This window comes from Cyprinus carpio, chromosome B17, assembly GCF_018340385.1.
Source record: "Cyprinus carpio isolate SPL01 chromosome B17, ASM1834038v1, whole genome shotgun sequence".
NCBI classification, from domain to species: Eukaryota; Metazoa; Chordata; class Actinopteri; order Cypriniformes; family Cyprinidae; genus Cyprinus; species Cyprinus carpio.
Genome location: NC_056613.1, coordinates 1,716,844 through 1,735,041, shown reverse-complemented (window position 1 = coordinate 1,735,041; position 18,198 = coordinate 1,716,844). Strand labels below are relative to the sequence as shown.

Below are 18,198 nucleotides of genomic sequence, written 5' to 3'. Positions count from 1 at the left end.
TGCACTGAAGTATTGGAGCGTTACATTGAGCAAATCTTCATGAGAGTATTTCGCACCTCACGTTCATCAAACCCACTGAATCAGACTGTAAGTGTACACACGCAGAATCAGATGCAGGGCTTCTGGGGTGTTTGGATGTGATGAACGCTGTTTCTGCGGGTCACGGCGCTGGCACAGAAAAAGCCCAGTTCTCATTCAGCTGTGACATATTTGGACGTTTGGAAGTAGAGCAGCAAAACGAGCCTTTAAATCCATCTCACTCTCCTGTAAATTACAGCCCTGCATTTTTAATTTCCTACGCATCATACAATGCTATTCAGCGGCATCCAAACCAAACACGGCCATCGTACGGATGAACCAGCCATCCTGACTTTCACTGAGACGCTTTAAACAGATCCGTCTCTCTAGTCAAAGAATAAAAATACAATGTTCCTATGAGAATTCCAAATTCCTGAACAAAAGCAGTACAGTGATACAATAAAATATGGTATTGCAATTTAAATGCATCAGCTTTCAATGTTGCCATATGCAATATGTTTAAGTTTAGACTCACAAGACTCATATAGCTATAGATGTGATTATGGAATATGTTTTGGATTTGATTTTGGACTCTTGGATCCAGACTTAGTCATAAAAAAGAGCTTTCCAAATGAAAGAGAGTATTTGTTCATCTTCTTTCACTTTCTTTCTTTTCCAGCTCGAGAAGGAAACGTCTGATTCAGAGTAGCTCATTCTGGCAAACATGCACTCGTGGCCTCATTTGTCCATTTCTTGTGCTTGTTTTGTTCTTGTTTTTGAATGTTGGTCTTTAATGGTTTATATGACTAAGAAACATGACAGTCTAGCAGTGTCTTGGTTTTTTATATGCAATGTGAAGGGGTAAAATTCTGCTTATTTCAGAGCTACACCCGCATTTAACCACGTTATACCCCTATATGTGTATATACATACATACATACATACATACATACACATATATATATATATATATATATATGTGTATATACATACATACATACATACATACATACATATATCTATATAGATATATATATATATACTATATATATATATATATATTATAGACATATTATATATATATACACATGATATATATATACACATATATATATATACACATATATATATACACATATATATATATAGTATACACACATATATATATATATACACACATATATATATTATATACACACACATAATATATATATATATACACACATATATATATATATGACACACACATATATATATATACACCACACATATATATATATATCCACACCACATAATATATAACATATATATACACATATATATATATATATATATACATATATATATACATATATAACATATACATATACACATATACATAAAAACATATACATATTATTTTTTTTACATAATTTTTTATTTATTTGTATTCTTTATGAAATTATGCGGTGTTTAAATGCAATTTAAATTATATATATATACATATATATTATATATAGATTAGATATATATATATATATATACTATTTTTTTTTTTTTAATATTGAGAATATAAAAATATTTGACGTATCAATATCTCAAATTATTTAAATTATCTAAAATTATTATATACTTTATTATATAAAATGTGTAATATATTTAATGATACATACTAATGAAAACAATAAACAAATAATAAAAGTGTGTATATATATATATATATATATATATATATATATATATATATATATATAATGTTTCAGTTTTTTGATGACAAACTGTTGTTGTGTTTTCTGCGAGCACTCGTCGGAATAAAGCTTATTAAATGGTTTGATTGTTTCTGAATGTCCTTCACCGCTCTAGCCTGTAATCATCTTGAAAATGTTTGTCTTCCTCATTTGTAAAAGTGTCTGTAAATGACAATCTGCTCTTTTCCTCATAATGAAAATGTAGGCTGATCTATGACCGTGAAGCTCTTTTGCAATCTTGTTTTATTAAAAAAAATACACTGTCAGCTACACTTTTAAAGTGATTCTTATTGCCCGCTTCAACTAATGAGTTTAAACTCAATGCAACAGCAGAAGATAGAAATACCAGCAGATGCTTTGAAGTGCTTTATAGAGGTAAAGATGGCTGGAAACATTCATATCGCACTGAACCAGAACAACAATGGTTTCTGTGCCCTCCACACGGCACTACATTTATTAAAAGCGTTTGAAAACAATGGCTTTCAGACAAACGCTGCGTCTCACAGACATCTGATAGTGCTGTGTCGTTTCCAGACAGAGCTGTTTCCAATCACAGCGCTTTCATTCGGACCAGTTCACGTCCAAAACAACTCTGTGTTCCTCAAGATTTTTCAATCTTGTCGAACAATGGGACTTAAAAGTGAAGAAATGTTGGACTGCATGAAGTGCGTGGAGTTTATGGCCTTCAAGAGCAGAAGAACACAGTCACAGTTCATTTCAGCAAAAACACAAAAACAAGCAGAGAACCTGAAGTGATCATGAGACATCAGCACCTATTTATCAAATACAAGTGTCTGGACTCTTATAAATGTGTGAATGATTCATCAGGATCTTTACACACACTTTTCTCATCATGTTTGAACTCTCAACGTGTCTGAATCCACTTTATTTATATATATATATATATATAAATAATCATATAGCATGTTTTCCTTTATATATGACAAATATTGTTCGCACTTTTACTTTTTTTTTTCCTTTTGCAAGTCGCTTTGGTTTAAGGCATCTGCTAAATATATATATATATAATACATTAGAAGTATTTTTTTTTTTCATTGTTAGTTTATGTTAACTAAGGTAGATAAAGCTTATTGTCACGTTTTGTGTGTGAAGTGATTGTAGCTTTCTTTCCATTCATTCATTGAGAGATCAGACCGTGAACGCTCAGATCGAATCAGCGCGGATGATTTATTTTGTAAATGATGTACAATGTCAATGCCAGTCATAATTCTAATTTACACCTGAAAAAGAGCTTTTCATATTCAGCACAAACCTAAAAATGGCTCGACATGGAAAACATATACCGAAAGCAGACAATATTTACACTTACGAGGTCAATATGAAAAAGAATTTTAAAAACCGAACGCAGTGTGAATGAAATCCCGGCGGTCCTCGTGAAGCAGTTATTACAGCAGACAGTGAAGAAGCACACTCTACAGGGGATCAGAGATGTTCAGAACTTCTGCGAGAGCGTCTGTTTCTCCAGCAGCAGGTCTGCGAACCTCTGCTGCAGCTCTTTTTCTCTGTCCTGCTGTCTCTGGACGTCCTCTCTCAGGGCCTGGACAGAAAACACAAAGTGTTGATGTATAATAGTAGAAACTTGTAATGCTGTAAATCATTTTTTATTTGTTTGTGGTTTGTAGAAGAAAAGAAGAAAACAATATTAACATATGCGTACTTGTAAACTAAAAATATATTTGTAAAATCTATTTGAAATTTTCATTTATTTGGGATGTAACGAAAGCAAAATCTTACGAAATGATGAGATCGCAATGTGAAGTCAAAAAAAATAAAAATAAAAAAAATAAGAGAAATAAAGAATTGAAAAAAAAAAAATCCAACAATTTTGTACATTAAGTTACATTATTTATCTAATGCATTTTGAGAGTTCGAAATTAAGAGCTCCAACCACGTTCTTAATTAAGAAAACTTGAATTTTATAACTTTAAACGGGTCTCAACCATCTTTTCATTTGTGTTATACTGTCTCAGTCTAAATAAAATTCACTGGTGTTTTAGGAAGCCAAACAAATTACAATAGAACAACAACAACGGCAGAAGCCATTAAAAAAAAAAAAAAAAAAAGTAAAAAAAAAATTAATATTTCTTAGGTATATTATTTTTGTTTTACACTACAGAAGGGAATTACAAAACTTCTTTCCTTATATATATATATATATATATATATATATATACAACACACACACACACACACATATTAGTGCTGCCAAACGATTAATCGCTTAAGTTTTTTTTTTACATAATATATGTACATTATAAATATAGAAATGTATATTCATATAATTTATATTATGTATAAATATATTTAATATATAAAAATATTTTTTTCTTAAATATATACATGCATGTGTATTTATATATACATAAATATACACAGTACACATATATTATGTAAAGAAAAACTGGATGCGATTAATCATGATTAAGATCATGACAGCACTAATATAAATGCATATATGCACCCAAACATCTAATAGAGTTCGAGCTGTTCACCTCCTGTCTGCGTGGAATGGCGAGGTCTTCCTGTTTCTTCAGCTCCTGGAAGGTGTGGAGCTCCACGTGGGCCTGTTCCACCTGATCCCAGACTTCACTGAGCTGTTTGAGCAGACCCATGGCCCGCGACTGATAGCCGCCCAGCAGGATCTTCATCTTCTTCTCCATCTTCGCCGCACGCTTGGCCTCTGTGGTCATGTGACCTCTGTTGATCTGTCAACAACACATGAAGTGAGAGGAAGAGTTACTCATTTCAACAATGAATCTGCATGTGGTTTATTTAATCATAATTCAGTCTGAACTACCTGTTGCTTATCAGCTTTTGTTTTGAACTTGTGTTTTTAAATGAAAGCCAGACTTGATTCGTCCAAAAAAAGGATGACGTAAAAGACCATTTTAATGAACATACACAAAACAAAAAAAAAAATACAAAACTGAAGTACCCACCAAAACCATAAAGCAAAAATATATTTAAAAATAAATGAAGAATAATTAAAAAAATAATAATAAAATGTAAAATTAAGTCTACAATATAAATAAAAATAAATATGAAATGCACAGCAAAAATAAAAATTGCAATTTATATATAAATATATATATAAACTGAGAAAAAAAGTAACTACGTACTTATATATATATATATACTTATATATATACACATTTCCTAGCCCCCCAACAAAATAAATGAAATAAAAAAAATGACTAAGACACAACATTTAATCTCTGCTCAATTGAAACATTTAATTACAGCTCTTGTTCTTGTCATGCTGCGATGGGAGGTCTGAGAAAAACCAGGATTCAGTTTTGCCTTCAGACACTGGCACCACCAAATATTGAAACCATCACCAACGTAAACTATTTTCAGACGTTCAATTCTGCAATCATGTGTGACATGCAAAAAAGCAGCAAATTCTACAAAGTTATGAGATGGAAACAAAAACAATAAACCTCCAACGTCAACACAGGCCTCAGAAACACACGCCACGTCTCTGGCCTTTAACAAACCATTATGCAATTATAATGGATCTGTTTTCATTCGAGCGCCTGGCGTTTTCCAGTAAGAGTCCCGCTGCCAGCTCAAAGTCCTGACTGGGCACTTCTCTGGGTAAAACATCTCAGACGAGCCGAGACGATGAGAGATCTGCGAGAGCAGGACGTCCAGACAACAGCAGCCAATGCACATCAGCTTCAAATACAAATAATAAATGATGATTTCATTTATTAAAGGAAAAAACGCGTTCCAAACCTGCCTGGACCTACGTGAAAAATGGATCGCCCCCTCCTGTTAAATCATGAAAGAACTGTGATTAACCACATTATTTTAGAAAGCTGAGTTAAATTTTACTAGCCACACCCAGACCTGATTACTGAATGAAGAAATCACTTTAAATGAAAACGTGAAGCATGCTTAAAGAGCAACACATCAAGCCGTGATCTACAGAGAGTCAGGAACAGATAAGAAACAGAATAGTTGACATGTATCAGTCTGGAAAGGGTTATAAAGCTATTTCTAAGGCTTTGGGACTCCAGAGAACCACGGTCAGAGCCATTATCCACAAATGGAGCAAACTTGGAACAGTGCTGAACCTCCATCTGAGGTCTGTTGATAAATGTGCTGCACAGACTCTGCCGGCATAAATCCTGGCAATTCTCTGAATGAGAGCCACTTCCTGCAGGAACACAAACTCCTGCCTCTCTGAACGTGCTGCTGTGTGAATGGACTCCAAGTTTCCGCCACACGTTTCCAGCCGGGACGCATGAACACAAACGCAGCCTTGTCAAATGGGGGATGTCCTAATGAACTGAAGCTCAGCACATGTGCACGTCCCTACACTGCAGGACACTGGCTGTCTTACTGGAGCCGACAGTTTGTGTTAAACCAAGCATGAATGCCCCGGAGTTTACAGTCGTCCTCATTAAAACAGAATTAACTGATTTATTACCGTTTATCTTGGCTGGTTAATTATGAGGTTAACACACTGAATGACTTTTAAGAGCACTAAGAATGGATCCGAATTATGCATCCGTTATACTAAAATCAATAAGATACTCGAGTGATTTTACCAAAACCCTGAACATTACTGAACACATACATTAAAACAAAAAAAACAAAAAAAAAACAAAAGAATGGAGGCACCCACCAAAACCAACCAACCAAATAAACAAAATACAAAAAAAAAAAAAAATAAATAAAAACACAAAAATAAAATAAATTAAAAAATTGCCAGAAAAAAAGAACACTATTATGTGTAAAAATAAAAAAATATATTATAATAAAAAAATAAATAAAAGAAGTTTAAAAGAATTAATATCACTGACTTTTAAGAGCACCAAGAACAGATAGGAATTAACCGACTAATACACTAAAGGAAATAAAATATTTTGGTGCTTTTACCAATGACTCGAACATTACTGAACATATAAAAATTGGATAATAAAATTAAGTACCCATCAAAACCAAACAAACAAAAATACATTAAGAAATACATTTAAAATAATACAAATGAGAAGAAAAAAAACTAAATAAACAAATACAAAAAAAAAGCAAAAAAAAAAAAAAAAGAAAAAAAAAAAAAAAAATGAACTAATCTTAAAAAAAAAAAGAATAAGAAATTAAAAATAAAATAAATCACTCACTCACACACACACACCCACACACACCAGGGTTTTTTCCAGAATCCTGAAAATACTGATTTTATTGATACTAGAACATTATTGGCTTCTACTAGCCTTACAGCGCCATCTACTGGATTCAAAGGGAGTGTGCAGAACACATCATGACGTGTGTGATGATCTTACCTCCAGTTTCTTCTCCATAGACTCGATTCTGTCCTTCTTGCTGGCCAGATTGGCTCGGGTGTAGCGGCTCTGTCCGGGCAGGTACAGGACCTGACTGTAACACTCCTCCCACACCTGGTTATACGCCTCCATAGACAGATCCCCATGACCCATCCCATGCTTCACCACCTCCATCTCCTGAGCCAGCAGCTCTCCGGCCTGTCGAACACAAACACACACACACCGCGTCAGCCAGCGGATGCATCAGGTTTGATTTAAAGAGTCATGCACTTTATGACCGAAGAGAACAAACTCAATCTATCAGCAAGCAACAAGCTCTTGTCTGAATCATCTGAATAGAAGCAAACTGCTCCACACACAGACTTCATGGTTGAATATATCAGGAATATCCAGGTCATAATCCAAAATAAAACTGCATAGAGAAAATTAAGTCTAAGATTAATTTGCAATGTGACATTTTTAACAATTAAACTAATTAACCTTAATTTTACAATGAATTTGTAAATTAAATGTGTCTTCATTTGGACAATACAGTAATGAGTAACACCTTTTTGCACTACAGTATTGATGATTTATTTTCTTTATAATTTTATTGATTAGTTGTTGCAGCCCTGCTTTTCATTAAAAATTAACAATGGATTTTATTTTCAATTTTTCTATTAATAATAAAAATTCTAATAAAAATATAATAAGTAATAAATTAAATAAATATTGCATCTTTAGATCTGATTATTTGAAGAAGAAATATAATTAATTGGTTTAATTGTTATTAAATATTATATAGTTTTTTTGGTATAATTTGTTTGTTTTTTTTATTTATTATAATAAAGATATTTTTATTTTTTTTTTTTGTTCTTTAGTAATGCATTGTTTTTTTTTTTTTTTTTTTTTTTAAATATATTAAATATAAGAATATTATTTATTATAGGCCTTATTTATATTTAAATGTTTTTGTTGCATAATTTTATTGTTTATTATTGATTAGCTGTATAAGAAAGTTAATTCTAATTCTTTAGAAGTGCTCTTAAAAGTCACTCACTGTGTTTTGTACTTCGTTTTAATATATTAAATATTAAAATATATACAAATTATATTTAAATGTTAAATAATACATAGCTGTATTATTGTTTAGTTGTTGCAGCCATGCTTTTCAAAAAAAAATTAACAACATATTTCATTTTCAATTGCATGTGGATCATTTTTCTCTATTGAAAAATAAAATAATAAAACAGATTAAATTATTCTCAAAATAATAATCGTATTGCTTTAGTATAATAAACAGTTAATTGTAATTTATTTTAGTGCCCTTAAAAGTCATACACTACTGGGTTTTAAATTTTTCAAAAATATGGAATATTATATTATAATATTCCATATTTGTAAAAAATTTAAAACCCCACATTTTACATCATTTTATTTATTATCGATTTGTTGTGGCAGACCTGCTTTTTATTACGAATTAATACCACATTTCATTATCAACTGCATGCAGAATATACGTTTTCCCCATAAAGAAAATGAAATAAGCATTTTCTAAAATCTAATTAATTTAAGAAATCATTTGAAGATTTGTTCGAATCATCAAAATCCATCAAAAGCCCAACTGAAAAATAATGACAGTGAAGTAAATGTGCTTAACTTGGAATAAAGCCACAGTGCATCTTAATTGTCATAATTAGGTATAATTTTCTTAAACGGGCTTCATTATGCAAAAATATGACCTGGACATTTCAAAATGTCACTCTTTTAATAATTGGCAGGTCACACTGAAGCTGTACCTGCAGAATAACAGAACAGAATCTGAATGACCTCTCCAGCCGTCTGCGTGTTCCCACGTATAATTTAATCATCATTTCAGAATAAACCACTCTCAGATTTTCCTACATGAAAAAATAAGAAAAAAGTGGGGGTCTAATAATTAAAAGCAGCAAACCTTTTTGAGCTCTTCCTCCGAGACCTTTTCGTAGGGGTTTTTCTCCAGGAAAGTGATGTGCTCGGTGTTGTTGGAGCTGGACCCCATCCCTTTCCCCTTCTTGGCCTGAGCGTCGCTGAAGGGGTGATGCAGACAGTCGAAGTGGATCATGGTGATCATCTCTTTCTTAATGACTTCTTCAGCCTGCTGCAGGTCCGTCAGCGGCGGCTCCACATTATGAGGCCGGAGGATCGTCTCGTTCACCTGAACACACACACACACACACACACACACAGCAGCATTACTTTAGACTTTATCTCATGTTAGAGTACATCCCTAATGTACCATTTATTTATTTGTATAACTTAATGAGGGAAAAATTACTATGAGCACCTTAACTAGTCTAGAATAGATTTTCTTACACATTGCAACAACTAATCAAGTTATGCTCCACATTACTTTACTCTGCAATATAAGTTAGAACTTTTCAAATGGCAATATGTGGGAGTGTTTTTATTAAACTATATATATATATATATAAAAAATTAAATTGAGATAAATGTGACATAAAAAGAAATACTACAAACACAAGAAAAAAAAATAGAAATATTGCCTTGGCAACTAAATTAAAGTTTAAGCTACTAAACCGGAAAAAAATAAAATAATAATAAAAAAAGATGTATATGCAAATTAGCTAAAATGATAAACACAAAATTATTAAAATTTTAACTAAAATAAAATTAAAACTGAAAACAAAAATAATACAAACTCAAAATATTAATAAACATTAATAGTACATTAAAATTACATATTACAAATGTTCCTGATAACAAAAACTACAACTACAAAAAAAAAAAAAAAAAAAAAAAAAAAAAAAAAAAAAAATCTACACTTTTTTAAAACATTTAAAACATGCTCAAAATACTATTTATACTATTTATCCACTTTTATAAGAGAGGAAGTGACAAATATCAGTATCAATATCGGAATCAGCCAATAAGTGTTTGTTAAAATCGGTATTAGTCCCAAAAAATCCTATCAGTGCATCCCTCATAAATACTATAACAGTATATTAATAACACCAAAATAGCACAGTTTTGGGGCACAGTGATTGTGATAGAGGTAAGTATGAACGGGATGTGTGTGTATTTCCTCACCTCTGAAGGTCTTGGCAAATCTTTCTGAACTGCTGTGTGTCTCTGACGCAGCTCCTTCTCCCTCTCGGCGTCTCTGGCGGCCTGTGGAAATATCACACAAGATAAATAACACCAAAAACAAATATATAAAAGCTAAACAAACACCCTCTGGATCCTGAGTGACATCCGTGTATTTACAGATCTCAGAAAGATGCATTAGAAGCTGACGGTCCGAGGTGCTCGTCGGTTAACTGACCTGTTTACGCAGCTCTATCTCAGCCGCATCCTCCACGAAACTCTCGTCCACCTCGGCTTCCTCCAGCTCTTTCTCAGCGTTTTCGGGAAGAACGATCTCAAAGTCATTTTTGGGCACCGGAAGAGACATCAAGCCCAGCCGGAGCTGCTCGCGGGACTCCCTTTGCTGGAACAGACAGAAAACATCTCACCATGACTCAAAAACACTTTAATAAATGCATCAAAACCGCAGTAAATGCACTCAAGGAGAAAAAGGTTTAATTCTCAGACTCATTATTATGTGTGTTACGCACCAAGTGTTTGGCAAATGACGGGTCGCTGTAGTCCACACCGCCCTCCTCTGTGTTGATGTTGAGCTTGTCCCGCAGCGGGGTCCTGAGCGGGGTCACACCCACCGAGGGTTTAGGAGTCATCCCACCTTGAGGGGTCATGCCCTCGGCTCCGTGACTGGGGGTTCTGGGAAACCGTAGGCATAAAGTCATTATTCACACAGCTCATTAACCTGAAAATTAGCATGCACTTTAATATTCTGAGATATTAATATTCAAAAGTTCGGGGTCAGGGTTGGTATTGTTTTTAAATAAGTTTCTTACGCTCTCCAAAGCTGCACATATTTGATCTAAAACACATTAAAAACTGTAATATTGTGAGATTTTATTACAATTTAAAATAAGCGTTTTCTTTCAGTATATTTTCAGCATGATCCTTCAGAAATCATTCTAATATATTCTGATTTGCATTTACACTACAGTTTATTTTAGCAATGTTGAAAACAACTGTTTTATATTTTTACTGACACGTATTCTTTAAAAAGCTCGAAAGAGCAGCATTCATTTGAAATAGAAATCCTTAGTAACATTATAAATGTCTTTACTGTCACTTTCGATCAATTTAATGTGTTCTTGCTGACTAAAATTATTAATTTCTTAAAAAAAAAAAAAAAATCTTACTGACCGAAAAGCTGTAATGAAATTTGAACTCTATACTAATAATAAAAAGCCAGAAATTGAATGAACTGTATCACTGGGTGGAAAATTGGCTTAAAAAAAAATATTAATATCAATATATATAATTAAATATTACTTCTGGCTGAACAATTAACTTTTTGAATTAGCTTTTAATTTTATATTTTAATTTTAGGTAAAAGTTTGAGTCATTTTTATTAGTTTGGGGTATTTTTTATTATTTCTATTTAAATTTAATTTCTTTCAGTTTTAGTCGTTTGAGTTTGTTGTGGTTAACTGCCAAGGAAGATGTAAAATTACTGTAGTATTTATATATTATTTCAATTAACGAAAGCAGGCGACATGTAATGAAGTGTACTACTGGGTGGGAAATTGGCTTATTAATTTATATTAATATCAATTACTTAATGCAATGCATTAACACCCCTGAACCTTGACAAAATCACTTGTAAACCACAGTCTTGAGTGGATTATTGCTTTAATATGGCATTTTATTTTTGAAGACATTTTAAAGAAGATTTTTCGTGTGTAAGTGCATATTTTCATGCTTGATGTCTACCTGAAGGGTGTAGACAGCACCGTGTTGGGCGTCTGGACCACCTGTCTCTGTGGTGTGACACCTGAGAAGTCGCTCTCGTGGAGGGGGGTGTTCAGCCCTCCTTTAAGAGGCGTGTCCACGTTGGTAAGAGCCATGAGGTTCTGGGCTTCCTGTGAGGGTGAAAGAGCCGAGCGGTGAGACTCGGGATATAAAACAGCCAGTCTGGGAAGTCTGTGAAACTGGACCAAACCTGCAGGATCTTGTCCTGTGCTGCTGGAGTTTTGGGTGTGCGCAGGGCCATGGAGTTATTGGTCACGTTGTATTCAGACAGAAGAGCGCTAGAGGCCGAGTTGGTGATCCCAGACTCCTCGGCGGTCTGCCGGGCGATTTCGCTGGCCTGACCCAGTTTGACAACCTCCTCCAGCTCGGCGTCAGAGATCTGAAACGAATCAGTAAAATGCAGTTTATTCAAAATAAACTAACCACGACTTCTATATTATATAATATATTATATATTATTATAGTATACCATTAATATTTTGAATTAGCTTTTAATTTGATATTTTCTGTTTTCATTTTAATTTCAGTTCAAGTTTTAGTAATTTTGTGTGCTTGTCATTTGTATTGTTTTTGTTTATATATATATATATATATATATATATATATATATATATATATATATAGAGAGGGAGAGAGAGAGAGAGAGAGAGAGAGAGAGAGAGAGAGAGAGAGAGAGAGAGAGGGAGATTTAATATACTTTGTTAATGTGTTGATATAACTTATTTTAGTATTATTTATATCCTAGTATATTATTATTAATATTTTGGATTAGCTTTTACTTTTATATTTTCAGTTTTCATTTTAAATTCTAAAGTTTTACTAGTTATGTGCGCTTTTGTCACTTCTATTAGTTTTTGTTTTATATTTCTATTTAGATTTATTTGGTTAACGTGCTGCAATCAGTGTTAATTCAGTACTATTTACATACCATTATAATATTCATCTATATTTAGAATTATCTTTTAATTTCACATTTTCAGGTTTGCTTAAAATTTTAAAGTTTTACAAATTGTGTGCTTTTTAAAAAAATATATAATTCTATTTCTATTTATTTTATTTGGTTAACATGTTGCGATCAATGTTATTTTAGTATTAAAGTATTTATTAATATTTTGAATTTAGCTTTTAATTTTATATTTTGATTTGATTGTAAGGATCAGTCATTTTATGTGCTTTGGTCATTTTTATTTCTGTTTAGATTTAATTTATTTTTATTTAACTTTTAGTCATTTTTATACTAATAATAATAATAATAATAATACTTAATACATAATTTTATACATAAATTAATTTCTAAAGTTTTTCATCTAATATTTATAATTTATTTCAGTTTTATTTCATTGAATGAAAAAGCTTTTTTAATAGTTTTAGTTAACAATAACAGCACTGGCTCCGATGCGGTTCACAGGAAGTTCTATGGTTGTAAAGGCATAAGTCTCCACGGTTAATGCAGCACAGTTTGGGAGAACTCTGACCTGTGGTGCCGGAAGCACCAGTTTGCTTCTCTTCTTGGTGAACTCTGACACTCCGCTGGTCTGCAGGATGGCCGAGGGCAGATCGGACTCCTTCTTCTTCTTGATCTTCTGTCTGTCCTTCTTTCGGTCACGATCCTCCTTCTCACTATATACAGAAAAGCACAGGGGTGATCAAACACACACACTGAACTACCTGCAGGAGGAGGCTTGACACGAGCTCGCTCACTTCCTGAGTTCTCCGTCCAGATGCTGCTGGCGCAGTCGTTTGAAGTCCGGTTCCAAAGGATTGTACAGCTCCATGGATGTATCGTAGAAGCCCTGCGCGGGTTTCTTCTCAAACGGGATCTCAGCATTATAGTCCACACCTCTCTTCTTCTTGCGCTTCTTCTGGATGTCGATGCCTGCCGCTCGCAGCTCCCTGCGCTTCTGAAGCGCTGCCAGACGACTGCAGAAAACAGCAGAGAGAACACAGCGGTTAACACCTCTGATTAACAACTCAATGTGATTTATTAATATATACATGAGATCAGTAATCAGTAAATCTGTCATGTTTTTTTTTTAAAGTCTCTTTCAATTCATTTGATCAAAAATACAATCAAAACAGTAATACTGTGAAATATGATTACAATTTAAAATAACTGTGTTCTATTTTGATATACTTTAAAATAGTTTATTCCTGTGATGCAAAGCTGAATTCTCATCAGCCATTGCTCCAGTCTTCAGTGTCACATGACCCTTCAGACATCATTCAGATTGATCATCAATATGTGTTGAAAAGAGGTTTGCTGCTCAGTATTTTTTAGAAACTTTGATACCTTTTTTCAAGATTCTTTAATGAATAAAATGTTAAAAAGAACAGCATTTGTTCAAAATAGAAACAATATAAATCTTTACTATCACTTTTTATCAATTTCCCGCATCCTTGCTGGATAAAAACATTACTTTCTTTCAAAAAAAAAGAAAGAAAACGATTTACTGACCCCAAACTTTTGAACAGTATCGCAGTATAGACATACCTAGACCTACAAGTGTGTTAATGACACCAGATCTTACCGTGCTTCCTCCAGCTGCTTCTCTCTGGCTTTCCGCTTCGCCTTCTTGCCTTGTGTGTTAGCCAGTCGAGCTCTGGCCTCAGACAGCATCTCCAGCTCATCTGCACATGCACGTTTATGGATGTCATGCATTGTCCTTTCAATCGTTTTCATCAGATTGTTTTTTTAGACACTCACCTTCATCCATGTCCACAGGGTCAGGTCTGGCAGGTTTGGTCTCAGGGTTCGGGTCGATCTCTCCCGGTTTAAGCTTGCGAGGGTCATCGCCCACATCGTCTTCGTTCTCTCTCTGGGCGGCTTTATCTCTGTGATCATTAAGAAGAAATTAATAAACAAATTCTTCATCTAAAAAAAAAAAGTGCATGTAAAACCAAACTTGAATTATATGATCAACACATTTAGAATTAGACTGGATTGTGGAAAATAAACTTTTTTTCACTTTATTATTCATAAGAGTATGGAAGCCTGTAACCACCACAGGATTAAAACAATAGAAAAGGACATTTTATTTATTTATTATTATTTAATTCTGACTTCTCGCAATTCCTGAGTTTATCGGTCACAATTAGCAATTCTGAATTGCAAAAGAGCTCTGCCTTTTCCACACACAATTAAGAGCTGATATTTTTCTCAGAATTGCATAACTGTGAATAACTTGCAACAAACAACACTCGCAATTACGAATATAACGATTCACTCGACTCGTCAATTTCACGATTTGATTCACAATTTTTCATTTAAAAAAAAAAAAAGATTTAAGAAATTATAAATTAAATGTGTCCTTTTATTATTGGTTGGACAAAATGCTGCACGTTTCTTTGTGAAATTGACACTATAATATACTAATATAGCACTTGCATATTATTGCTCTTTTATTGGTTTTGATTGCTTCTATTGTGCTCATTTGTTAGTCATTTTGGATAAAGGTGTCTGCTAAATGACTAAATTTAAACAGAATGTAAATGTAAATTTTAAAACAAGCCCCAAATCAAATAAATAAATAACACAAATAAAATAAATCTCTTCATATAAACAAAATAAGGCATTTAAAGGCAACCACTGCATTTTAATCACGATCCAAACAAAGATGCTGCATACATGCGGCATGAGAAGTTTTTAATCTAAATTAAGATTGTTTCATTTCGAAATTTGAAGCAAAAACAGAATGGTTTGGCTTCAGTTTTGGGAAAGTATGCATAAAAAGGTGGCGCTTGAAGCGTTTCCTTGGTAACCGCTGTAAACAAAGCAGCACTGCACTTATGAACTTTAATATGCTTTATACAGAGGCAAGATGAAAAGAAAAAAAACAGTTAAAGACAGTTAGTTCCCCTTCAGACATGCATTTATATAAACTCCTGCCCCTAATTGAATCGTGATTTGTTTAGCATCTCAATCAAATTAAATCAATACATATTTGAATCGATTATCAACCAGCTCGCAGTTAATCATTACATCACTACTCACAGTTCCAAGAAGCAAAGTCACAATTGTGAGAAAAAAGGCAGAATTTTGAATTTATATATCACAATTGTGACTTTTCTCAAAATTTTGCGATATATAAACTCACATATATAATTAATATATATATATAATTAATATATATATTTTTTTTTATGTTTTTATTTTAGATCTGTGATGTGTGAGTTTAGTCTGAACTGTGAGTTTTCTCACTCAGTGGCGGAAACAGAAACAGCTGACCAGTGAGAGTAACGCATCGTGCGTCGAACTGTACATACAGCAGATACTCGTAATGCTCCAGACACTGAGCGGCCGTCCGTCCGATGATGGGGGCGATCGTCCTCCACTGCGTGGGCATCAGTTTGGCCAAGTGAAGAAGTTTCTCCTCTTCCTCACGTGACCATTCTGTTTTCTTGATGCTGGGGTCCAGCCACTCGTACCTGTGAGAAACACATCAGAGCTGGGATATATGATCAAGAGATTGCATATTTGGGCATCAAAGCACGTTCAATGCCGCTCACTCGGTTTTGAGATCACGTGAGGGATATAAACTCACCATCTGGCTTTGCACTGTTTGGCTGATTTGCGGTGCAGCAGGGATGCGATTCGAGACCACTGATTTTTGCCATATTTCATTACAGCTGCTTTGAGAATCTCATCCTGTTCACATCAAAGACATGCAAAATTAAAGAGGTCTTAAATAACATATCAGATCATCTTACTAATCTAAATTTTTTTTTGTGGGTGATTTTGGGATTTATTATTTTTTTTAAAAAGCTAGTGTACTTGTTCATCAAGAAGACAAGAGTGTCAGTGAGAATCAAGGTAAATATCACTTGTGAAGAGATTATATTTACATGCATGCCATTTCCAGAAAAGCTTTTTTCTAGTAATGATTTACACTAATAATAAAAAAATATAATTTATTTTATTATATTAATTAATGAATATAAATTATATGTTTTATTTATGGGTAATAGTGGTGTTTTTTATTTTATTTAATTATGAAATAATAATTATCAAAATATAAATATCGAGATTTCATCAATCTAGACGCATTACGTCAGTATTTATGCACAATTTTTTCTTAAAACAATCTAAATTGTGTGGCATGCGTGTAAATTGTAAGTGCATGCATGTTTTTGGTATTTTATTCACTCAATAAAAAACAATAATAATAATAATAAAAAACAATAATAATAATAAATAATAAAAATAAATAAATATATATAAGGCTGTCCACGTCACAACATACAACGTGACGTTAGCAAGATGTAAATAAAAACACAGCATTGCAGATATATGTACAGTTCCAATAAATATTCCTCAAATGAAGTTTAAATGCCTTTAATGCTGAAATATTGTGTGTGTTTTCTAAACAAACCTCAGTGTTGCGCCACACGCCTCCTTTGATCATAATCCTCGGCATGTTGGCGATTTAAAGTGTCCCCACGCGCCCGCGCACTAGAATCTTCTTCTGGAGTCGCAAATACGAGAAATTAAAAAGAAGTCGGAGAAATAAACCTTGAGTTTGAACTGAAGCACGTTAAACTGCAGTTGCGGAACTGGAAATGGCTGTGGTGCGGGCGCGCAGAACTGTGGGAAACATGCTCTTCCTCTATTGATTCATACGAGCTCTGTCATGTCGCTGGCGCTCAATATCGCCCCTCACGACCGAGAGGCGAATGACAGGCTGAACAACATACAGTAGTTTATCTGTTTTTAACAACATTTGTTTTTCTTCCCTTTTATTTTGTTAGACTGTGTGTTTTATTATTGTACCATACTTTGGTAAACAGTGTTGTTTTAACTGTGCTTTATGAATAGACTAAAATCTGTTTTTTGAAGAAGTATGCTTTATAAGGTATACAGTTTTTGGACAGAACTGAAAAAAAAAGAGATGAACACTTTTAATTTTATTAATAAAAACTGAAATGTTAAGATATTTTTCATTGGATGGTGGTGATAAAAATCTAGTATTATATATATATACTATATATACTATATATATATATTAGTGCTGTCAAATGATTAATCACGATTAATCACATCCAAAATAAAAGTTTTTGTTTACATAATATATGCATGTATGCTGTGTATATTTATTATGGTATATATAATTACAAACACATGCATGTATAACATTTAAGAAAAATATGTTATGTTTATATATTAAATATTTATATATAATATAAAAATATAAGAATATAAATATATAAATGTATATACATGTAAATATTTTCAAAATATTTACTGTATGTGTATGTATTTATATATACATAATAAATAT

General features: G+C 33.0%; 1 protein-coding gene across 1 annotated transcript; it reads right to left on the bottom strand.

The window, feature by feature from the left end:
* Positions 1-2,914: 2,914 nt before the first annotated feature.
* cdc5l (CDC5 cell division cycle 5-like (S. pombe)) lies at positions 2,915-17,508 on the bottom strand. The gene is made up of 16 exons (XM_042743170.1): positions 17,293-17,508; positions 16,465-16,568; positions 16,187-16,348; positions 14,628-14,755; positions 14,452-14,551; positions 13,625-13,843; positions 13,399-13,543; positions 12,114-12,302; positions 11,885-12,033; positions 10,654-10,816; positions 10,362-10,526; positions 10,127-10,207; positions 8,991-9,233; positions 7,058-7,255; positions 4,259-4,471; positions 2,915-3,303 (listed from the first exon to the last, which is right to left on the bottom strand). The coding sequence occupies exons 1-16, from the start codon at positions 17,335-17,337 to the stop codon at positions 3,199-3,201; spliced, it is 2,409 nt and encodes an 802-aa protein (XP_042599104.1). The 5' UTR covers positions 17,338-17,508; the 3' UTR covers positions 2,915-3,198.
* Positions 17,509-18,198: the final 690 nt, after the last annotated feature.